The following is a 22,805-nucleotide window of genomic DNA, read 5'->3' as shown; positions in this document are numbered from 1 at the left end:
CTCGGATGTTGAGCTGTCATGACACTGTCAGATACCGCTTCCAATTAACTTCAACACTGACTGCTACGGGAGATCCACAACAACTGTTGGAAGATGCTGGGACGATATGAGTTACGACAACATTTAGTTTTTCTTTGGAATCAATAAAGTATTTTCTCATTTATTTGAATTTTGAATTAGTTGATGCTATGTGATCCTCAGCCTCCTGCTTTTGCTTTCAGGTTGGATAAGCAACACCTGGTCTGGCATTCTGATTGGCTGTGGTTACTTCCTGGAGAGAGGCCATTGGCTGACATTATTTAGTCATTTTCCCTCTCCTGATATTAACTTTTTACTGTAACATAGAAAGTCCTCCTGGCTCAGATCTTCTGTTCTGTCAGACGACAGCTGGTACTGACCCAGCTCCTGCTCTGGTTCTGCTGGAGGTTCCTTAAGGGGTGGTCTTCTCTCCACCATTGTCCCGTGCTGGTCAGGAGGAGTAACGCTGCGGGTCAACGACTCAATGCAATCTGCAGATAGAAACTTTCTATACTAATTTTAATAATTAATTTAGTGAATTATTTGATAACCAGGGACCAGTCAGAATGAATAGGTGATTGAATTTAAATTATTTTCTTGTAAATTTCCTTGAGAGGACCTCACATGTGAATTGGTGCTGAATAAATGAACTGAAATAAATTGAACGGCTTGTAGGTCCGTTACTGCCCCCCTTTTGGATTGTGTGACATCATATTTTCTATTGATCTGCCATTTTCTCAAAAATCTAAGATGTTGTTTATTCATGAATAAATCATTTTTATGTTTCTGCATCTCCTCCAGTGGAACCAGAGGGTCTGGATCAGAACCAGAGTATCCCTGAAGGTGATTCTGGGCCGTCCCCTCAGCTCTGCTCCCGAAACGGAAATGAATGAAACGTTTAACTAAAAATTAACATGTTCAGGTTTTTCTTTCGTTCGCTGCCATTTCCAGTCCACCAGTAGAAGGACTTGATCTGTTCACTAGGATGTGACGTCATTGCGTGGTTTCCGTTGCTACATGTAAACAAAGCGCAGTTAGCTGCGGCTACCCCGGTGACGACAACTGGGCAGTAATCAGAACCAAGCCGAATCGGTGGATCCGGACCGGGACGTCTTAGGGATGGAGTGAACCAGAACCGGCACCATGTCCATGGAAGACCCGTTCTTCGTCGTTAAAGGGTCAGAACTTCCGCAGCCACAGCAGTTAGCATCAAACCGATCCTGAACCGAGTCCGAACACCTAGTTACCGGTTAAACTGGTCATACTAGAACCCAGAGCGACACCAGTCTGACCAGTTTAACCAGTTCCGCTGGTTGAGGAGCATCAGTTGCTAACCTGGTCGCGTGATGACTGAATAGAAACAACAGAAATGCATCGAGGTGTCATGGCGGTGCTCAGGTTTAGACGAAAAATAAAATATCTGAAACTGGACCTGATGTTTGGAACGCCACAGAGGGTCACGTGATGAGCACGTGACCTGAGCCCAGCTGGTTAGCCTGGTAATCTGCACTAACTGACCCACCTTCAGACACACCTGAGCAGGTAACCCTACCTGCAGGTCCTACCAACACGCCAGAGATCCAGTGGGACTGAATGGGTCCAGTTTACGAATACATTACTGATCCCAAAGGGAAATCAAACCCGGTTCTGGTTCTGGCTCTGACTCGGTTCTGGTTCCGTGTGTGCAGGGAGGTGGAGAAGGCGGTCAACGCTGCCCAGAATCTCCATCGCCGCTGGGTGGAGCTGCAGCAGGAAGTGGGCGGAGCCTCCAGGGAGGAATCGGATTGGACGACCAATGAGCTGCGGAATGGCCTGCGGTCCATTGAGTGGGACCTGGAGGACCTGGACGAGACCATCAGTATCCTTGTGCCCCAGTCTGTCTCCGATTCCCCCGTCCCATGTCTCCATTCTCCTTGACATCCCTGAAGGCATCGTGGAGTCCAACCCCAGGAAGTTCCATTTGGATGCCGCCGAGCTGACGAAGAGGAAGGCCTTCATCACCGACACCCGCCGCACCGTCCAGGTAGGTCTGACCTTCCCCTACCGGGTCCTCAGAGCTGGTCCGACCCGGTACTCAGCTGGTTCTCTGTTTAACAGGACATGAAAGAACAGATGTCGGGTCCAGCAGCTGGTTCTGGTTCTGCTGACAGACACGGCAAACAGGTACAGGCCCTCAACAACCAATCAGCTGCTGCGACTCATTTGGAGCTTTCTGATTGGTCGAGTCTCTTCCTGATCGCAATCTGTACGGGTTCTGGTTCTGTTCGGTTCTGCAGGTTCTACTGGGAGACGCCCGGGATCCCATCTGGCAGCCTGGTTCCGATCGGTTCGGCCCACCGGACCGCCGGCCACAGAGCGCAAACACCCAGTTCATCGGCGAGCAGCAGACACAGCAGCAGGTACCAGAACCTGCTGCTGTGGTTGTGGTCGCCGATTTCAGAACCACAGCCGCCGGTTCCAGTTGTGACCTGCCCTGACCCGCCGCTCTGTGTTGCAGCTGATCGCGGAGCAGCAGGATGAGCAGCTGGAGCGGGTTTCCGGAACCATTGGGGTTCTGAAGAACATGTCGGAGCGGATCGGCCTGGAGCTGGACGAGCAGGCTGGGTAAGAACCCAGTTCTGACTGTGGAACTACCAACTGGTCCATTTGGGTCTAATTTGGTATCGTTCTGGTCCAGATGGGTTTAGTTCTGGTTTCAGTACCATTCCGGTACCGATCCTGGTACCAGTCTAGTGGACAACTTTGGAGATGAGATGGATGGCACTCAGTCTGGTCGGGTTCTGTTCTGTTCTGGTTCTGGTTAGCTCTGTAGTGATTGCTCAAATGATTCGAGTTCCTCGATTATTAAAATTCCTTAAGGAAATTTTTATCTGCCTTCGGTAAACAAGTTTTATTATCCGGTGCATCATGTTCCAGCTAAGAGCCAATGCTAGCAGCATAACATCCAGTTTTCAAGTTAGGGTTAGAGTTATTTTATTCATTTATGATCATGTCTGGGCTTTTATCATTTTTGGGGGACCAATTACTATTCTTACATTGACGGGCGCGATGCCTGGAGTACGGCAGCTTCTCTCCTCCGGAGCTGCTGCCTGCTGGCTGGACGTGGCCGGCGCCTGTTCTGTAGTTGATTCTTAACACAAGTGTAGCTTTAGGGATGAAGTGCAACATAAATTTCATATCATCCAAGTCTCAACAAATGGGTGGCGGAGCGCATCGCGGCGGCAGGTAGCTGAGAGATGTTGCTGAGTGACGAATGCAGAAGTCAAATCCCGTCACTAACATGAACACAAAGCTACAGATGTCTGGGCAGGGTCAGAGTTCAACTATTAAACTGAGTGAAGATGAATCAAAAACTAAAGACCAGAGTAAAAAAAAGATGCTAGTGCTGAAGACATTTTTTATAAGTGTATTTGTGAGCCTGCTTCTTCATTATTGAATTGAATATAATTTCAGATTTTTGTATCACTTTTCTTCAGGTTAACTTAGAAAGTGAGCTGTTATTGTTACAGGTTAATTTTCTAAACTACAGAAAAGTTATTGTTAGGGAAGCTCAGATATGAAAAATTGTCCTGATGTTGATATCTGAGTAACTCTACTGTTATGTTTGATTTACCAATGTTTTATTTTATAATTTATTTTATCCGATTACTCGAGAAATCATCAGAATATTGATAGAATACTTGATTGCTAAAATTATGGTTTACAACAACCCTATTTCCTGTCCAATTCTGGTCCCATTCCGGTCCAGTTCTGGTCCGGTCCGGTTGCTAAGTCTTGTCTGTCCCTTAGGATGCTGGACGACTTTGGACATGAGATGGACAGCACTCAGTCCCGCCTGGACAACGTCATGAAGAAACTCGCTAAAGTCTCACACATGAACAGCGGTAATCTGCCTGGCAACACATTACTCATTCAGAAGCTCAGTTTGGGCTCTGATTGGACAGAGCTGTGTGTTTTAGGGGCGTGTCCATCTATCTGATCAGGGATTGGTTGGTTTCTCCTCAGATCGCCGCCAGTGGTGTGCGATTGGAGTGTTGCTGCTGATCCTGCTGGTCGTCATCATCCTCTTCTTCATCCTTTGACTGAAGCGTCACATCGACCCAAACCGCTGATCCCAGCCCTCTGGACCTGGTCCGGTCCAGTCCAACATGTTCCTACTGTGATTTTCGCATGTTGAACTTTATTTCAGAGGAAAAAAAGTCTGTTCAGTTTGTTTTTGTTTTTTTATTTAATATTCTGAAAGTACCTAGAATAACTCTAAAACCAACCAGTTTAACCAGTCTAACCAGTTCCTGTCCAACATGGACCTGATGACTCAGCAGAACCTGGGTCCGTTCTGTTCACTTAGAACCACTTTGACCTGTTTGAGCTTCAATCTGATTGGCTCCTGACTGCAGCAGGAGGAACATGGCAGGGTTCTGGATAGGAGTGCACCGATTGCAGTTTTCTGAGCGATGGCCGATAATCCATCTTTAAAAAGCCTGAGCTGCCGATTCCAACTTTCTCTCTCTGAAATGTCGATAAATACAATTAATTATTTATTTATTAACAGTGGGCGGGCTATTGTTACTGCGGACATGCAGACAGATCCTGGTGGGCGGGGCTAACCTGGTGGGCGGGGCTAACAGTATTACCTCAGCAGAGGACAGTGGCTGATTTCTAGAGCTTTGCTGATGTAGATCAGATCGTCTGATCACTAATCTCCCAAAACGAAGGAAATCTGCAACAATAAATCGGCTGGCCGATAAATCAGTGCACCCCTAGTTCTGGAGGTTCTGGTGGACTGGACCCTGAAATTGAACTCTGCTCTACCTTTAGACTGAACAGTTTTCAGTTTCATAAAATGTAAAAATGTCAAGAAGCATTATTCTTTCAATAATGTTTCTTAGAGAACCAAAAACAGAAGTCTGGTTGTCCAGAACCAGAACCCTGACCCAAACATCTGTTTTATTTTCTCCAGAACCGAAACAAACCTCATTCTGAACTAGGTCAGTTTAAACTGGTTCATTTTAACTGGTTAATTTGGTGGAACTCACGTGAAAACACTAAATTTTGTTTGTGTTTGTTTTGTTTACTGAAAGCTTTTAGTTTGTTAAACAGTTTTATTTAAGCGTCATGTTGACATTTGAATTCAGATTTAGATTTGAGTCATCAACCACACTTCCTACTGCTCCTTCACAATAAAAGCCTCGCTCTATGGTAAACTGTCAGCTCAGAGGTAGCAGCCGCTTCTGACAGACTCTTATTCTGAAGTAGCAATAGGAAGTCTGATAAATGAGCTATCTTTTTGAGAACAGCTGACCAAGAAGCAGTCAATCATGGCTTTACACATCATCAGGTGTGACAGGTGGCAGCAGTTTGGTCATGTGACATCAATGAACCATTTCATTTCTGACTGATCAACTTTATTAAAGCATTTTGTTGGGAACTCCAGCTTTAATAAAGGAGCAGTTCGCTTTATTTCAGCTGAGTAAAAGTCCCAAAGTCACATGGTTTCGGCCAATCATTATTCACACACCTTTCATACAGCGCGCAGACCACTAAGGGGTTGTGTGGGGGTGTGTGTGTGTCTGATGAGAATGCAGTTGCAAACAGTGAAAAAAGAAGAACAAATCTGCCAAAACTCATTGTTTAAGCTTTCACAGTGTCCATAGTTCCATAGCGGCGCAAGCAAGGCGCGCTAAATAAGATCGCTGAACAAGTGTTGAAAATGTTGCCACCTGGGCAGCGAGGAGACACTGACAAACAGTATCTGATGGGGAAACGCGAATCGATGTAACCGGTTACATCATCAACAAGCTTTACCGCAGTTAGCCGGCAGACTGCAGATTTATATCGTCAGACAAGTTTCTAACGTTTCTACTGTATATGTTTAGATCGCACATTCCTAGAAAGTAGCTTCATTTATACACTCAATTTATGCAAACAAAAGATTCTTTAAAATTAGCACAAAAGTTGTGCTAACAGGGCTAGTCTTGAGCTTAACTCCACTAACAGGACTAGACCTTAGTGTAGCATGCTAACAGGGCTAGGTGTTAGCATAACTCCACTAACAGGGCTGGGTGATTGAACCAGCTGGATCAGAACCTTCTTGGTGGTTTCTCTGACGTCGGCTCCGTTGAACAGAAGCTGAGACGTGAATCTGGAAGCAAACTAAACTGGTTTCAGTGGTTTCCAGTTTGGACGCTCGCTCTGCCCTGTGGCTTGCCTGTTTCCAAAACTCTGATCTGATGGCGAACTAATTCCCAACAGAATCAGTCCATCAGAACAAACCTGAACAACCCGACCGACCAATCTCCCTGAGTGGCCGGCCGATGACCTCTGACCTCAGACATGGATGGAAAAGCCTGATGGAGGAAACTGAGCTCTGAGTGGGTGGGACCGGGATAAGCTGATACAAGCGTCTGTTTTACTGCTCATCAGCAGGTCCGTAATCTACGCTGCAGTTCTTGCTCTCCTCAGAACCAAAACTCTGCACTGATGACGACTTCTTCATTTGGAGTTCCAGCGCCCCCTGTAGGATAGACAGAAGACCCACTCAGCAAAAGAACAAATCTAGTATTTAAAAATCAAGATCTAAAACAGAAAATCTTCCCACACAGAGAGACTGAGCAGAAGGAGATTTCTTCCACAGGCTGCAGGACTTCCTGCCGTCACTGGAAAGACGCTCAGGAACCGGGGGAACCAGTCGGTCAAGGCTGCCAGTTCGAGTCCTGCTCAGTTTGACCGAGGACAAAAGGCGATGCAGAGAGAGACGAGAGGGTCCATCTCTACTGAAGAGAGAACAGACGGTTCATTTCAAAGAAAAACTGATCAGAGATCAGAACACTGGAGATGGATTCATCAGATAAATATATCTTTCACTACAGAAATAAATACGGAAATCTGGTTTTACCTCTATCTGCAATATTGACAACAATTTTTTTCTGTTTCTTTGTTGTCAGTTAGTTTAATTTCAGATTTATTAAAGTTGCTCCTGATAGATCGGCAGTTTAAAGGCAGGTTATGAAGAACATGTTAGTACCGGCCTGAATCGGATTCATCAACGTTAACCACTTAAACCTCAGTTTCAGTTTTAGATTAAACCAATCGGAGTCCAAAACGTCAGCTGGTTCTGCAGAATCATCAGAGCAGCTGCAGGTTCTGGTGGCTCAGACTGAGTCCGGTCCCAAAACTCGCCGTGCGCCCTCTATGAAGTGTGGACTCACTTCAGTTGAAGTGCACATCAGGGTTTGAGGTTACAATCAGTTAAAAAGTGAGAATTAGAACAATTCACCTCCGTATCCAAAATGGCCGACCGGTCACCATTCAGGCATTTTCCAAAAGTTACAACATGCTAATCAATTTTAGAATACAGTAGACTTTTTTTTTTGCAGGAGATATTTGGTTGTTCAGATGTGTTTTGTTATGAGTTGCTGAATATTGAACAAGTTCTGATAGTACTCACAAAATGTACAGCAGAGTAAAACAATTATTCCAATCCTTTACATTTGAAAACCATTTTTTTGTAACTATATTTCCACCTTTTAATTCAAAACAACACATGCAGCAAAGAATTGTGGGTAACATAATTCATCGAAGTCCGCCCGGATCCAGGTTTAGCAGAAGTATGGAAATAGGACCCGAAAGGGGGCGGGGCTAAAGCAGGAAGTGGAGAATTGGGACGTGCTACGCAACATGAACGAGCATCTGAAGGACACAAAGGAGGCAGCAGTGGAACACTAACCCCGGTCAACCTGGTCGCTACATGCAGTGGTGGAGCATGAAACACCCAGGTTGCTGCTGAGCTCCTGTAGCTTTAGCTGGTTTCACTCTGCCTCTTGATTAGCAGAGTATCATGCTAGGGTGGAACTGAGTTCAGTGCCTCTTGGCAAACTGGGCAGCATGTGTGCTGCAGCGTTGTGCTGATTTGATGGAGGATTGTCTTTCGCTAGAAGCCCTGGATTTTGTCGTTGCTCTCCCCTTTTTTCTCCTAGATTCTCACCTTCACACGTAAGATTATTTTAGATTATTTTTGAAGAATAAAACTAACTAAACCCTCCGGTTTTTATCTCTTCATTCCCTGGTTATTTATTGTTCCAGCCCAAATACCCCAAGACAGCAACACTGGGCTTCATTTGATTTGATGATAATTTATGTCAGACAAACATTTCACCAACAAAACTTAATAATAAAGATTTTCATGTTTCTAAGTGTAAATACAATACCTTACTATCAAATTTACATTAATACATGTAAATACACCATTTATTCGGTGACTGTGAGTGTCCTGGCCTCGCTAAGCACTGTCACTTTTAGCAGTAACTCAGCTATACAGGTAGCTAAACACTTTCTCATCCGTCCACCAAGAAGCACTCCATTTGGTTCTTTAGCGGGGTTTAATGAGAATCGTGTAAAACTGTAACACACAAAGGTACAGAAAAAATGAATGCTAGCTAGGCTAACACATGTAAAAATCTCTAGCTTCACATAAAATATGTCAACGGTTACGAATTATGATTTATATGACAAGCACATTAGAACAGTACTTACAGACGATGCCGTTTTTCCTTTTTTTGGATTCATATTAAAGAAAACACAACAAAAAAGACTTCTTTCAGAGCAAGACGGATCAACAGGCCTTCTTCCTTTCGGTAAACAAACCGTAGTAATCAAAGTGACCTCAAGATGGCGTCAGTTAACCGGTAATAGACAAAATTATAACATTTACCACTAGGTGGCCTCAATAGATGAACTCAACATTGAATAACATTAAATTAAAGAGGTTTCACTACAGTGAGTCTGAAAAGGAGTATGATGAAGTTTAACTTATTTAATCATAACCCTTTTCTTTTCATTAATTTATAAACAGTCCTTTCCAAAAAAAACCAATAATAATAACTATAATAATATTTCCTGAACCAGATGAAAGTAATACATACACCCATATATATATATATATATACACATACGCATACACATATATTTATATATATATGCATGTGTGTCTGCATATATACATAAATATGTGCCTCTTTACACACCCACATATATTTACACACATACACAAACCTGCACCAATTGTCCAATTCATCCACAGTGCTGTAATTCTCAGCCAAATTCATCACCCCTGTTCATTCTTGTACTTTTGAATAGTAACCATTTTGACTCTTCTTAAAATACCTTATGCTTGGACTTTGCTTCAGCTCTTTAGTGAGTTTATTCCAGATCTTCACTCCAATGACAGAAATGTTTTCATTGTTGTTGGAACATTCAAAGTTCTGAAGTTGAGGTTTTCTCTGTAGTCATATTTCCCCACTCTATCAGTAAATAATTGTTGAATATTATGGGTCACATAGCAACGATGATGTCATCAGTCTGGTTTTAAAGATGTCATCAGTCAGGGTTTAAACTCACCTCCCAGGAAGTGAAACAACACCGTGCAGCTCCTCTCTGATTGGATGTCTGCGGTGTCCATCTGGGCTACCTGAAGTGGGCGGGGCTTTGTCTTCAGCTGTGGACCAGAAACGTGATGTCACCAATGAATGTTTATGTTTTTTATAAATATTGTAAAATGCATTGAAATTTATTTTCTCTTATGAGTTTTTCAGTTTTCTCCACCTTCTGATGATTGGATTATTTATAATTCTGGCAAATATTTTATGTTTATAAACAGTTTTGGACTGCTGACAGTAACATTGACACGTCGGTGCTTGAGTCGATGACTGCATGATGTTACTGCTCTCCTCTCTATTCAGCTTATTGTGTCCTAATAAATGCAAAGAATCGTTCATGCAGGTTCAACCCAGTTCTGTTTTGAAATGGACCTGCTGGTTCTGGTTTACCAGCAATTTTTCCTTGATTTTGACCCCTGGTCAGGAGAAACGTTCTGCCTTTTGATGACAGAGTTCACATTTTGTCATTAACTGAAAAGTAAAGATTTTAGAAAACAAAAAGCAGCAACATTCTGTGTAAAAACAGCATTATCAGATTGATCCTTGAGTGTCTTTACTTTAAACCTCCCTTTATAATTGATTCTTTAAGGTCAATTATCATTCTGTTAAGGTATTGCTGATGAGATGGAGGAAATGAATTTCCAAAAATTACCTGATTTATTTGTTTTAAATGGAAAAAAGATTTAAAACCTATTATAGTTCAATTCAGTTCATTATAGTTCCTCTAATAAATTACTGATTTTTAGTGGAAACACTGTTAGCTATCAACAACTAGCCAGCAACAGTTAGCTACCAAATATTAACCAACAAGTTAGCCAGCAACAGTTAGCTACCAACATTTAGTCAGCAACAGTTAGCTACCAATGGTTAGCCAGCAAAGGTTAGCCATCAACAGTTAGCTACCAACGGTTAGCCACCAAATATTAGCCAGCAACAGTTAGCTACCAACAGTTAGCTACCAGCAGTTAGCTACCAACAGTTAGCCACCAAATATTAGCCAGCAACAGTTAGCTACCAACATTAAGTCAGCAACAGTTAGCTACCAAAAGTTAGCCATCAATTGTTAGCTACCAACAGTTAGCTACCAACAGTTAGCCACGAAATATTAGCTAGCAAAAGTTAGCCAGCAACAGTTAGCTACCAAATATTAACCAAGAAGTTAGCCAGCAACAGTTAGCTACCAACAGTTAGCCAACAAATATTAGCCAGCAACAGTTAGCTACCAACATTTAGTCAACAACAGTTAGCTACCAACAGTTAGCCAGCAAAAGTTAGCCATCAACAGTTAGCTACCAACAGTTAGCTACCAACAGTTAGCCACCAAATATTAGCCAGCAACAGTTAGCTACCAATATTTAGTTAGCAACAGTTACCCATCAATAGTTAGCTACCAACAGTTAGCTACCAGTAGTTAGCTACCAACAGTTAGCCACCAAATATTAGCCAGCAACAGTTAGCCACCTGAGGTTAGCCAGCATCAGCTGGCCACCAGTTAAAGAACAGCTTTACCTCTGATTACCTGCAGCTCGTTTTGCCTGACCACCTGGACGTTTTCCCAGGTGGCTAAATCATCCTGGTTGAGGGTCCAGGTGATTTCACCTGGTCTGCAGGTGAGCAACAGCAACAAGACGTCTGAGCTCATTGCGTCTACAGGTGAGTCCTGTTCTCACCTGAGGACGAGCAGTCCCTCCTCTTCTTCAGTTCGGAGCCAGGCTGGGGATCAGAGGATTTCTTCTTCTCTTGCTGGTTTCCTATCATTGTGTTATGAAGCCCTCCGTTCTGTGACATCGTCAGTGATGTCACAGAATGAAGGGATAAAGGGGAAGGACGTTTATGGTCATGATGGTGGCAGGTAGGCAGGCGGGGCGACGTTGTGCCCACCGGGTACAAGGCATAGGGGTTGGCAGGTGTTTTGACAGTGGGTGGGGCTTGTGAAGCTGTCACCTGGTTTGTACCTGTTTCATCCACTCTGCAGACAGCCCCGCCCCCTCCCTCACCTGAGTCAGCAGGTGAGATGCAGCCGATATAAGAGTCTTTGAGCACTTCTGTCCGCACCTGGAGGTGGGGTCTGTTACGGCCCCGCCCCCTCGCCTTGGCTACAGGTGGACGCAGAGCGAGGCGACGGTCCAGCTGGGCTCCAGACATCGCCACCATCATCGCCGGTTTTCCTCTCACATTGAGCTGGTTCAGGTCCAGTTTGGACACCTGGACACCTGTCCCCTGCTGTCGCTCCAGGTAACGAGACTCCGCCTCCGTCTCCGTCTCATCATCGAATCGTAGGCGGCGAGTCGGAGACGCCGACTGACGCCACCTGGTGGACAGGTTGCTCAGGTGTCCTGGCAGCGAGGCCCTGCCCTCCGACCTGTAGACAGAGGACAGGTAGAGAGTGAGAGTCCAGCGAGGAATGACCGGTTTTGGTTCCAGTGGTTCTAGTCAAGTAAGGTTTATTTGTGTAACAAGGCAGTTCAGGTGCTTTACATCATAAAAACACAGAAATACAGACGTAGAACGCAGTAACTGAAGCTTTACATTTTCACACAGCGATTGATGGGTATCAATCAATACACTTCAGAGGTTAGATATCTGCTGATTTAAAAACTCTTGTGCAGCTTTCACACTAAAACCTGGAGCACAAACAAATTCAGATGTTTAAAGCTATACATGCTCTCACACACAGACACCTTTCCTTTATAAATCCCGAGGGGTGGAGGCGGTTCTGGACCAGAATCAGGCGGTTCTGGTGTAGCACAGCCTGCCTTTTAGGTACTTAGAAGAGAAGTGCAAGACATGTTTGTTCAGAATGTCAGAGAAATAAAGAAACTCTGCAGCAACTCTGACGAGCCGTTTGGCTCCCAGTAGGTTTTACTGGAGGAGACTGGGACCAGCAGCTCCAACTGCAGCTGGTGTTGGGATCCAGTTGCTTATTGGTTGGTTTGGGGCCTTCAGGCCGTCCTGCCGCTGTCTTATAAGATATAAGAGTCTTTGAGCACTTCTGTCCGCACCTGGAGGTGGGGTCTGTTACGGCCCCGCCCCCTCACCTGTTGGGGAAGAATCCTCAACATTTTAAACCCACTTCTCTGGGTTTAACCCCATCACTGCTGGGGGATTTTATTTTCTTTTATTTGCATTAAACCGTTTTTAAAGCCCGATCCGGTTCTGGTTGTAGTGACACAGCAGCAGGTCAGAGGTCAAAGGTTAAATAATAGTAAATAATAGTAGAGCCTCAGTTTGTGTTGCTGAAGAAAGTTTGAGTCTCACCAAAGTTTGAGTCTCACCAAGACGTCTCACCAGCGTCTTGGTGAGACGCTGGACTCATCTCTGTGGCAGGTCAAAGAACTTCTTGTGTTGACAATATGAAACAAGTTTGCAGGGAAAATGTTTTGCCAGTTTGATTCAGGCTGCAAACTCCATGTTGTCTGCAGAGATGATGACGTTCCCACATCCTGTGGACCTGGAGCAGCTTCCTGTTTCAGACATTCATTAATCGTAGGCTCAACAGCACTTGAAACCCTGATTGCGCTGAGATGATTATTAAAAGTCACATTTTTACTCATGTAGTGGGTGTGGGTGTGTGTGGGTGTGTGTGCGTGAGACTCACCCAGTGTGTGTGTCAGGGGTCAGCAGGTTGTGGTCACCCCTCAAAGGAAAACAGAGACGCTTCATATGAGCTTCTTCCTCACACTGATGCTGCTACAAGAACAGAGCGCGCACACACACACACACACACACAGAGCATGGTGGGGGAAGGGAGAGAATAACATCAGCAGCCCTGATTGGTCAGAGTAATAGGAAGCCGGATTAAACAAAGCTGCTATTCAGGATTAATTAACCTGATGAGATACAGTGTTTACCTCAGCGTCTGTGTGTGTGTGTGTGTGTGTGTGTGTGTGTGTTCTTGCAGAACTATTCTTCTTAGTTCTACAATTTATATTTCATATTATATTATAATTCATATTTGCTAACCTTCTGACCTTCTTGTTTGGGTTAGGGGTTAGATATATGGGCAGAAATACAAACCTGTGTGCTGATCACGGCACCGTTGGAACTTCCTGGTTCAACAGCTTCAGTTTCATTTAAAACTCGGTTCCTGTAGACTAGCCGCCTCCAACCGGCTCTGTGCTGCCGCACACCAGGATTAGACCAACAGGCTGCAGCACCTGCAGACATGCGCAGGAAGTCATGCAATCATTTGAGTCAACCTGGCTGGAGCAGGAAACATCTGAAACCGGACCGGACCTTTCTGAGTCCATCACTGAGGTTCTGATGAGCCAAGGTTAGGGTAAAGGGTAAAGGTCAGGACTGTCCTGTCCATCATCAGCCGGAGCAGAACCAGAACCAGCAGCAAGGCTCAGTTCTGGAGTGTTGGAGAAAGTCCAACTGTTCAAACTGCTGTAGATTCTGATCAGATGTGAGATTAAATCTCAGATGAGATTCCAGAGTTAACCCAGTTCGGCCCTTTAGTATGTCGTGTTTTATAATAATAATAAAACCTGTTTATTATTATTAAGTCTTTGGTGCAAAATAACTGATTGAAAATCGATTTATTCACTGTATGTTTATGTCTGTTACAGTTGAGATGGGGGAATTCTAGACTTTTCCAAGATTGGGGGGGTCCGGAAGCAGCTGACCATTTAGCTATGTATACAGTGAAAATGTTAGCGGTAAAGAAGCTTTATGTGTTCAGATTCATTATCATCACTAATGTACATCTTAAATGTCTCATGTGAAAGTCGTATGGAGCTGATATATAAGATTTATGAAATTATATTTAGAATGACACAAGCCCAAAAAAAAAGATTAGGTTTATGTGGATAACTGCTCATAAAGATACAGAGGGGAACGATATGGCAGATCATTTAGCTAAGATGTCTTTAAAACAAGGTAGAATTATGGAAATATTGTAAATCTGAAATAAAATCTAGTATCAACAGCAAAGTTAAATATGAATAGCAATAACTGGGAGGAAGGAACTAAACGTCGTCATTTATTTCATATACAGAAAAAGATGAAGAATGAATAAGACATTAGTTCAACATAATAAGATAAATAAAGCAGTTGTAAAATATTGAAAGGAAACAGGATTCAATATGAGAATTTAGGGGGGGAAATACTCTGGTCCATACTCCAGCACAGTAGATGGCGATAAGGCATCTTAACGTCAGATGTCACCCGCCATTAAAAATCGAAAAAAAGAGAAAGAGTTTCTCCTTCTTGTTGCCTCGCTCAAGCAAACATGGCGGCTCCTCTGGAGGTGGTAATCAGCAGCGATTCGGGCTCCCAGCTCTGGAACTGCACCGTCTTCGACCTCCACAGCGGCTCCAGCCTGCTCTCCTACCGGGGAGGCAACTCTGCGGCCCGGAGCCTCGTCGTCCTGCGGGGGGAGTTTCTGCTCAGCGCGCAGCTGGGGAAGAACTTCATCAATGTGTGGGAGATCCAGAGGAAGGTAAGGACCCGGCCGAGCAGAGACGAACCGAGCCGAACAGCCCTGCTAAGCGTTCCCGGACCAGTACACTGAATATCGAGCCTCATATAGCGCGAAAACTCAGACTCACGAAAAACACCGGAGAGTCCAACCCAGTACCAGATGAGCCGGACTTTAAAAATCCCGCTTGCTTCCACAGAGGAATTTAGATAGAAACAGAACCTGATGATTCTCTGGTCCAATGGGAACATGTGAATAGTGTCCAATGGGAACATGTGAATCTGGTCCAATTGGAACATGTGAATCTGGTCCAGCAGGAACATGTGAATCGGGTCCAATGGGAACATGTGAATCGGGTCCAATGGGAACATGTGAATCTGGTCCAATTGGAACATGTGAATCTGGTCCAGCAGGAACATGTGAATCGGGTCCAATTGGAACATGTGAATCTGGTCCAATGGGAACATGTGAATCTGGTCCAATGGGAACATGTGAATCGGGTCCAATTGGAACATGTGAATAGTGTCCAATGGGAACATGTGAATCTGGTCCAATTGGAACATGTGAATCGGGTCCAATGGGAACATGTGAATCTGGTCCAGCTGGAACATGTGAATCTGGTCCAATGGGAACATGTGAATAGTGTCCAATGGGAACATGTGAATCTGGTCCAGCAGGAACATGTGAATCGGGTCCAATTGGAACATGTGAATCTGGTCCAATGGGAACATGTGAATCGGGTCCAATTGGAACATGTGAATAGTGTCCAATGGGAACATGTGAATCTGGTCCAATTGGAACATGTGGATCGGGTCCAATGGGAACATGTGGATCGGGTCCAATGGGAACATGTGGATCGGGTCCAATGGGAACATGTGGTGGGATTCCAGACTTTTAAAAATTACCACCTGTTACGGAACCACCTGTTATTTCCGCCCATGTTTGGGTTTATTTCATTTTTGATGACTGATTATTGAGATTTCAAAGGTGCACCATAAATTGATGAACTGGAAATATGACTGTTTTTGTTTTCTTTCTATATTTAAATTATGATTGATTTAACATGATTATTTAAATGTTTTCTCATGTCAAAATGATATGATTATTTATTCTGAATCAATTATGTTTTTTCTTTTACTACAAATAAATCTAAAAAATATAAATATAAACTGTAACTGAAAGCACCGTCTCTTACCTGGTGCACAAGCAGAAATCTTGCAGCGTTCCGTTGCCCTGGACCTGTTTGTGGCGGACGGGTCCGCCGTGTTCCGAGGCGTTTCTGATGGCGGTGTAAAAGTCACATGACCCTGCTGTGTTTGCAGGACCAGCTGCAGCAGAAGATCGTCTGTCCAGGTGTGGTCACCTGTCTCACCGCCTCACCTGACGGGGCTTTCCTCGCTGCAGGAGTCGCTGAGGCGGTCTACCTGTGGGAGGTGAGCCCACTGGTTTCCATGGTAGCAATGCGCTTCTGCTGACCGTTGAGTGTGTTTATAAACTATGTGCTCTGATTGGTCCAGGTGTGCACAGGTAAGCTGCTGGCGGTGCTCAGTCGACACTATCAGGACGTCACATGCCTGAAGTTCACCGACGACAGCAGCCATTTTGTTTCTGCGGGCAAAGACAACCTGGCGCTGGTGTGGAACGTGTGCAGGTAGCTCATCTTGTGGTCACCACCTGCCCGACAGGTCACTTTCCTGTCTCACCTGTGTCTGTCCCTCAGTGTGGTCCAGATGGATTTAAGCCACACCCCCGAACCGCGCCATGTACTGTCCCGCCATTCTCTGCCAATCACAGACCTGCACTGTGGTCACATGGGAGCTCAGGCCAGAGTCGCCACGTCGTCGCTCGACCAGACCGCAAAGGTGAGGCTGAGCGTAGCCCCGCCCCCAGGCAGGTTTCCATCTGGATTATTGGTGTTAAATTGAGATTATGTTGGTTTTGGGAGAAAATATGTTTTAGATTGGGATTCTATTCAGATCACACACTAAATTACAGGATTATTCCAGGGAAACAGGACTGTTCTTCATCTATCTGTCCAGGTGTGGGAGCTCTCCTCAGGTGAGCTGCTGCTGTCCGTCCTCTTTGACGTGGAGATCATGTCGGTAACCTTTGACCCCTCAGAGTATTTCCTGTTCTGTGGAGGACGTGACGGGAACATTTTTCAGGTGTCTCTCTGCAGCCAGGTGAGTGACCCTGAGGGCAGGAAGGGGTCACCTAGGGGTCAGCCACTGGTCAGCCAGGTCCGATCAGGCAGAACCTTCCCTCGACTCGGTACCATTCTGATGGGACTTTAGCTTCCCACGCGTTCCTCACCGGGTCCGACTGTCCGGCGTTCGGTTCTAGTGCTGGGGCCATTTGGCTAAAGTTGATGGAAAAGCCCGTCCCGGATTATAAGGGGAACCGATTATTGCTGCAGTCGGTCCGTTGAAGCAAGAACGTGAGACGCATGCACGTTGCCATGACAACATATTCAAGCTGTCCGAGCCTGAGGCGGGATTAACTGTTCCCAGAACGATCCACTGGAACATTCCCAGCAGGAACATGGGCGCCCTCTGCTGGTCGGTTGGAACACATGTGGCGACACACCAGTAGGTCCAGTTTGGTCTGGTCCAATAAAACTAATTTGACCCAGTTTGGTCCGAGTCAGGCCGGGTTCTGCCTGACGACGAGAATGGACCCGACTGGTTCTGGAAGTTCTGCCGGGTCTCACTGCGGTTCCTGTCTGCAGAGTCTGAACCGGGAGAAGTCGTTCCAGTCGGACAGCGAGGGAAACCAGGTGTTCAAGGGCCACAGGTGAGCCAGGCCAGTAACCATGGTTACAGCAGAGCCACTACCGGTTCTAGCCTGTGGGATGTTCTGACCGGGTTCTCCTCAGGAGCCTCGTTACCTGCCTCTCCGTGTCCATGGATGGGACACTGCTGCTGTCCGGTTCGCAGGACGAGACGGCCCGCCTCTGGGACGTCCAGAGCCGGCAGAGCGTCCGCTGCCTTGCACACAAAGGTAAGCCCCGCCCACCTCTCTCATCTGGTTCTGGTTCTGACAGGATCAGAGCGGGTCAGATTTTCTAATGAACTCCCATAATCCCTGTGGACCCAGCATTGCTCCCCGGCCCGGTTCTGCTGCTGGCAGTGAGGGTGTTGCTAGAGACGCTCCGATCGGGTTTTCACCTGCCGATTCCGATACCGATCACATGGCTGTTAATGTTTGTCTTTAGGTATAAATGCTGCTGTGTGATCTGGCAAAACAGAACCACAAATTCACCTAAATTAGACAAAAACATGCAAATTACCTGCAGGCCCAATGCAGCATCGATTCATTCAAAAAGACAACATGAAAAATCTGCCATCAGTAAAACATTATTTCACTGTAAGGCTCTCAAAGCCTAAATTATATACAACACTGCCTGTATCAAATATTGTCAAGTAAAAAGGAAACATTTATTCAAAGTCAAATGCAGGTTGCATTAAAATAATCAACCTGCCTGTTAGCGACAGCACAGCTAGCTGCTTTCTGATTGGTTGTTTCCGGCTGAGCGGCGTAATTCTGCAAAACATCCGGAGGGGGCAGAGCAGCTCCATTTTATTTTTCACAGATTATCTATCTCATGTTAGGACAGCATAAGTTTTAATACGTCTGTAAAAACTGAGTTTCAGTTCCTGCTGCAATATTTACCAATATTTTACTTTATAAATTTTTTTATTATCCGATTACTCGATTAATCATAAGAATAATCGATAGATTACTCGATTACTAAAATATTTGTTTTACAGCCCTAGTCCAGATGTTCTTACTCTGGATCGGCAGAACGCCATGCAGTGGTGTGATCAGCAGACCACTGGATGGATGAACCGGATCGGAATCGAGAAGTTTCCTGCAGTCAGGCAGTGGGTCAGCCTGGTCATTTGGACCAGAACCGGAACCAGGGGTTCTGTTCCTGCTGGAGGTCCAGTTGGCCATCCCATAAGGACCAGTTCTTGTGGGGTTCTGACCCAAAAATGCCTCAGAACATTAGACCCTAACAGAACAGAGAGGACGGCACACCTTTAGCTGGTTCACCTGGAATCTGCAGCCAATCAGCTGAGAGAACTTAGGAAGCTGCTTCAGGTCCAGGTGACGCTGCTGCAGCTTCATCTCCATGGAAACAGACAATGAAATCAGCATGAAGATGAACTGGGCTCCAACCAGTCTGTCCAGTTCAGTTCACTCTGCTAATCTGACCATCAAACTGATCAATAATCTGCCAATCAGCCAATCAGGGTCAATCGACAGCCTGATAAATTAAACTGATGTTTAATAAAGCAATTTCATCTCCTGGCTCCTGATAGGCCAGGATGTCCCTCTGTGACGTTACTTCCTGCTATGTGTTCAGGTCCTGTGACCAATGCCGTCATCATGGCCGTCTCAGCTAACATGTTCCTGCCGGACAGTCGGCCTGCTGTCCCGCTCCCGCGCTTCAGCCGACACCTGCAAGCCCCCGAGGGCCCCGACGCCGAGGGGAGTGGGGCCTGGGTCCGCCCCGCCCTCCAGGCACAGGTGAGGGTCCACAAGTGAAGCTCTGCCTCCGCTGGAGTCGAATTTAAACCATTCATCTTAATTTATGCTGTCTGGGGCTTCATGCCCCTGGTAGGGTCACCCAAGGCAGACAGGTCGTAGGTGAGGGACCAGACAAAGTGCAGCCTGAAGACCCCGATGAGGATTAAAAACTTTGGACTCGGTGTTCCCTCGCCAGGACGCGGGTCACCGGGGCCCCATTCTGGAGCCAGGCCTGGAGGGGGGCCCGGGCTTTTACCCATGGAGCCCGGCTGGGCTCAGCCCAAAGAGGAAACATGGGCCCCCCCTCCTATGGGCCCACGACCCGTGAGAGGGGCCAAAGGGGTCGGGTGCAATGTGTGATGGGTGGCGGCCGAGGGAGGGGGCCCTGGCGGTCCGATCCTCGGTTGCAGAAGCTCTTGGGACGTGGAATGTCACCTCTCTGGTGGGGAAGGAGGCGGAGCTAGTGTGTGAGAGGTCGAGAGGTTCCGGCTAGAAATAGTCGGTCTCACCTGGACGCATGGCTCTGGTTCTGGAACCAGTCTCCTTGAGCTGGACATACTTCCACTCTGGAGTTGCCCAAGGTGAGAGGTGTCGGGCAGGAGTGGGCATACTTATTGCTCCCCATCTCGGCGCCTGTACGTTGGGGTTTACCCTGGTGAACGAGAGGGTAGCCTCCCTCCGCCTACGGGTGGGGGGACGGGTCCTGACTGTCGTTTGTGCTTACGGGCCGAACGACAGTTCAGATTACCCACCCTTCAACGCTCATGTGGGCAATGACAGTGAGGCCTGGAGGGGCGTGGTTGGGAGGAACGGCCCCCCGATCTGAACTGGAGTGGTGTTCTGTTGTTGGACTTCTGTGCTCGTCATGGATTGTCCATAACGAACACCATGTTCAAGCATAAGGGTGTCCATATGTGCACTTGGCACCAGGACACCCTTGGCCGCAGTTCGATGATCGACTTTGTCATCGTTTCATCGGATCTGTGGCCGTATGTCTTGGACACTCGGGTGAAGAGAGGTTCTGTCCACTGACCACTACCTGGTGGTGAGTTGGCTCCGCTGGTGGGGGAGGATGCCGGTCAGACCTGGCAGCCCAAACGTGTTGAGAGGGTCTGCTGGGAACATCTGGCGGAATCTCCTGTGAGGCGGAGATTTAACTCCCATCTCCAGCAGAACTTCGAACACGTCCCGGGGGAGGTGGGGAACATGGAGTCTGAGTGGACCGTGTTCCTGCCTCCATTGTCGAGGCGACTCATCTGAGCTGTGGCCAAAAGGTTGTCGGTGCCTGTTGCAGCGGCAACCCTCGAACCCGTTGGTGGACACCTTCGGTGAGGGAAGCCGTCAGGCTGAAGAAGGAGTCCTATCGGGCCTTTTTGGCCTGTGGGACTCCAGAAGCAGCTGATGGGTACCGGGGGGCGAAGTGGCATGGGTGGTTGGTGAAGCAAAAACTCGGTTGTGGGAGGAGTTTGGAGAGGCCATGGAGAAAGACTTCCATACGGCTTCGAGGCGATTCTGGTCCACCATCCGGCGTCTTGGTGGGGGAAGCAGTGAAGCACCAACACTGTTTACAGTGGGGATGGTGTGCTGCTGACCTCATTTTTCCAGATTAATAATTTGAAGGACATATGGTCCAGCTGATGGGCTGCACAGTGGTGCAGTTGGTAGAGCTGTTGCCTTGCAGCAAGAAGGTCCTGGGTTCAATTCCCGGCCCGGGGTCTTTCTGCATGGAGTTTGCATGTTCTCCCTGTGCATGGTGGGTTCTCTCCGGGTTCTCCGGTTTCCTCCCACAGTCCAAAAACATGACTGTCAGGTTAATTGGTCTCTCTAAATTCTCCCTAGGTGTGTGAGTGTGTGAATGGTTGTGTGTCTCTGTGTTGCCCTGCGACAGACTGGCGACCTGTCCAGGGTGACCCCGTGACCCCGCCTCTCGCCCGGGACGCAGCTGGGGAGGAACCAGCAACCCTCCCAACCCACCCTTCATTCCACGAGGAATGAAGGGTGAACAGGAAATGGATGGATGGTCCTGCTGGACGAAAGTCTTTTATTCTGAAAATAAACTTGTCTGTTTCCTTTCCTTTGACATCTTATTTTGAAGTCAGGCATGCTGCCATGGTTTTTGTGCTTTTATTGTGACATGTTTCCTGTTTTCAGGAGGAGGAGGAGTCGTACCTGCAGAAGGCCGACAGGTTGTACGCCCTGATGCACGCCGTGAGTGACAAGGTGAGAAGGCAGGGCTTCAGGTTCTGGTTCTGGTTCTGACCCGATGCACTTCAAGTCCCATCACAGTGATAATGGTGAAGGTGATGGTGACCTCTGACCCGTTCCCTTCCTAGGCGCTCTGTGGTGACGGTGAGAACTCGGCGCTGCGAGTCGCTGAGCTGGAGGAGGAAGTCCAGACGCTGAAGAAGGTCAACAAAGATCTGTTTGAGTTTTCATCTCAGCTGCTCACCAAGCCCACATGAGCACTTCCTGTCCTACAAAATAAAAGCCCTGTTTTGTATCAGCTTCCTGTGTGTCTTTCCTTAACACCAACCAGGACCAACTTCCCTTTTTCTTTTCTTATCTGACAATAGAAAAGATGAAATGAAAGTTTCTACTAGAAGTTTGATGAAATGATCGGCTGTCTCGGTCAGGAGAGCGGGTTGAGGGGCAAAGGTCACAGCGTCGGCACGGTGACGTGTGGTGTTCCGTGCCTGCGCCAAAGCTCCGTCCATTTTCTCTAAACAGCTTCTATGTGTCTTGATCTAGACAGTTTGACCTCTAATAACTCGGCTTCTTTAATTAATATTTAATATTAATTTATCTGAATAATTTCTAATTCCCTGTTTAGGATTAATATCAAATCAGATATTGATTTAGCATTTAGCAAGTTTTAGTAAAACGAGAAGCAACAGACTCACCACTGATGATGATGAAGGCGATGAAGGTCAGCAGTGATTCTAGATCAGGGTGTCAAACTGCAGTCCTCAAGGGCCGCTGTCCTGCAACTTTTAGATGTGCCTCCGCTGCACCACACCTGAATAGAATTAGGTCATTAGCAAGGCTCTGGAGAACTGGTCTACAGAAGGAGGAGGTAATTAAGCCATTTCATTCCAGTGTTTTGTACCTGTGGCACATCTAAAAACTGCAGGACAGCGGCCCTTGAGAACTGGAGCTTGACACCCCTGTTCTAGAGGCGAGTTGGGGTCAGTGACCTCCGATGGGATTATTCCGCCTTTCTGCATGGCGCACATGTTAAAGGGGCGGAGCTTCACCTTCTAGCAGGTCGACCACCTGAACGGGGTTATTTTGGGATGCTTTATGTCCAACTTCTGGACCTGACCTTGTCCAACACACCTGCCTCAGGTGACTGACTGACCTCAGCAGTTCTGCTAACTAATAAAGGGACCCAGTTCATC

At 46.6% G+C, this 22,805-nt stretch overlaps 3 protein-coding genes across 4 annotated transcripts in view; 2 read left to right on the top strand and 1 right to left on the bottom strand.

Moving 5' to 3' along the window:
- Window positions 1-851: 851 nt before the first annotated feature.
- Window positions 852-5,506, top strand: stx6 (syntaxin 6). Its single transcript, XM_044106144.1, has 8 exons — window positions 852-1,196; window positions 1,707-1,876; window positions 1,947-2,041; window positions 2,116-2,181; window positions 2,295-2,417; window positions 2,516-2,622; window positions 3,808-3,902; window positions 4,024-5,506. The coding sequence occupies exons 1-8, from the start codon at window positions 1,162-1,164 to the stop codon at window positions 4,098-4,100; spliced, it is 768 nt and encodes a 255-aa protein (XP_043962079.1). The 5' UTR covers window positions 852-1,161; the 3' UTR covers window positions 4,101-5,506.
- LOC122825071 overlaps window positions 4,056-22,805 on the bottom strand; it is a 25,736-nt gene continuing 6,986 nt past the window's right edge. Inside the window, exons 4-10 of one of the 2 annotated variants that reach the window (XM_044106142.1) lie at window positions 22,308-22,423; window positions 13,470-13,609; window positions 13,051-13,142; window positions 11,123-11,814; window positions 9,415-9,511; window positions 6,617-6,791; window positions 4,056-6,532 (exon numbers count right to left, since the gene is read on the bottom strand). In XM_044106142.1, the coding sequence (XP_043962077.1) occupies window positions 6,428-6,532; window positions 6,617-6,791; window positions 9,415-9,511; window positions 11,123-11,814; window positions 13,051-13,115 (1,134 nt within the window). In that variant the 5' untranslated portion in view covers window positions 13,116-13,142; window positions 13,470-13,609; window positions 22,308-22,423 and the 3' untranslated portion in view covers window positions 4,056-6,427. Of the gene's footprint in view, window positions 6,533-6,616; window positions 6,792-9,414; window positions 9,512-11,122; window positions 11,815-13,050; window positions 13,143-13,469; window positions 13,610-16,069; window positions 17,161-22,307; window positions 22,424-22,805 lie in introns of those variants that run through there. The other variant, XM_044106141.1, reaches the window with a different exon arrangement.
- Window positions 14,628-21,912, top strand: wdr18 (WD repeat domain 18). Its single transcript, XM_044106140.1, has 10 exons — window positions 14,628-14,895; window positions 16,197-16,307; window positions 16,392-16,525; window positions 16,595-16,736; window positions 16,914-17,057; window positions 17,603-17,667; window positions 17,750-17,874; window positions 19,244-19,407; window positions 21,559-21,627; window positions 21,741-21,912. The coding sequence occupies exons 1-10, from the start codon at window positions 14,686-14,688 to the stop codon at window positions 21,867-21,869; spliced, it is 1,293 nt and encodes a 430-aa protein (XP_043962075.1). The 5' UTR covers window positions 14,628-14,685; the 3' UTR covers window positions 21,870-21,912.

This window comes from Gambusia affinis, linkage group LG22 (assembly GCF_019740435.1).
Source record: "Gambusia affinis linkage group LG22, SWU_Gaff_1.0, whole genome shotgun sequence".
Taxonomy (NCBI): Eukaryota; Metazoa; Chordata; class Actinopteri; order Cyprinodontiformes; family Poeciliidae; genus Gambusia; species Gambusia affinis.
The sequence above is the reverse complement of the archived record's forward strand: the minus strand, read 5'-3'. Positions and strand labels throughout refer to the sequence as shown.

Coding starts and splice junctions, on each gene's coding strand:
- wdr18 (XM_044106140.1), top strand. CDS start 14,686: ATGGCGGCTCCTCTGGAGGTGGTAATCAGCAGCGATTCGGGCTCCCAG. Junction 16,308..16,391: donor AGGCGGTCTACCTGTGGGAG/GTGAGCCCACTG, acceptor TGATTGGTCCAG/GTGTGCACAGGTAAGCTGCT. Junction 16,526..16,594: donor CTGGTGTGGAACGTGTGCAG/GTAGCTCATCTT, acceptor TCTGTCCCTCAG/TGTGGTCCAGATGGATTTAA.
- stx6 (XM_044106144.1), top strand. CDS start 1,162: ATGTCCATGGAAGACCCGTTCTTCGTCGTTAAAGG. Junction 2,042..2,115: donor ACACCCGCCGCACCGTCCAG/GTAGGTCTGACC, acceptor TCTGTTTAACAG/GACATGAAAGAACAGATGTC. Junction 2,418..2,515: donor AGCAGCAGACACAGCAGCAG/GTACCAGAACCT, acceptor TCTGTGTTGCAG/CTGATCGCGGAGCAGCAGGA.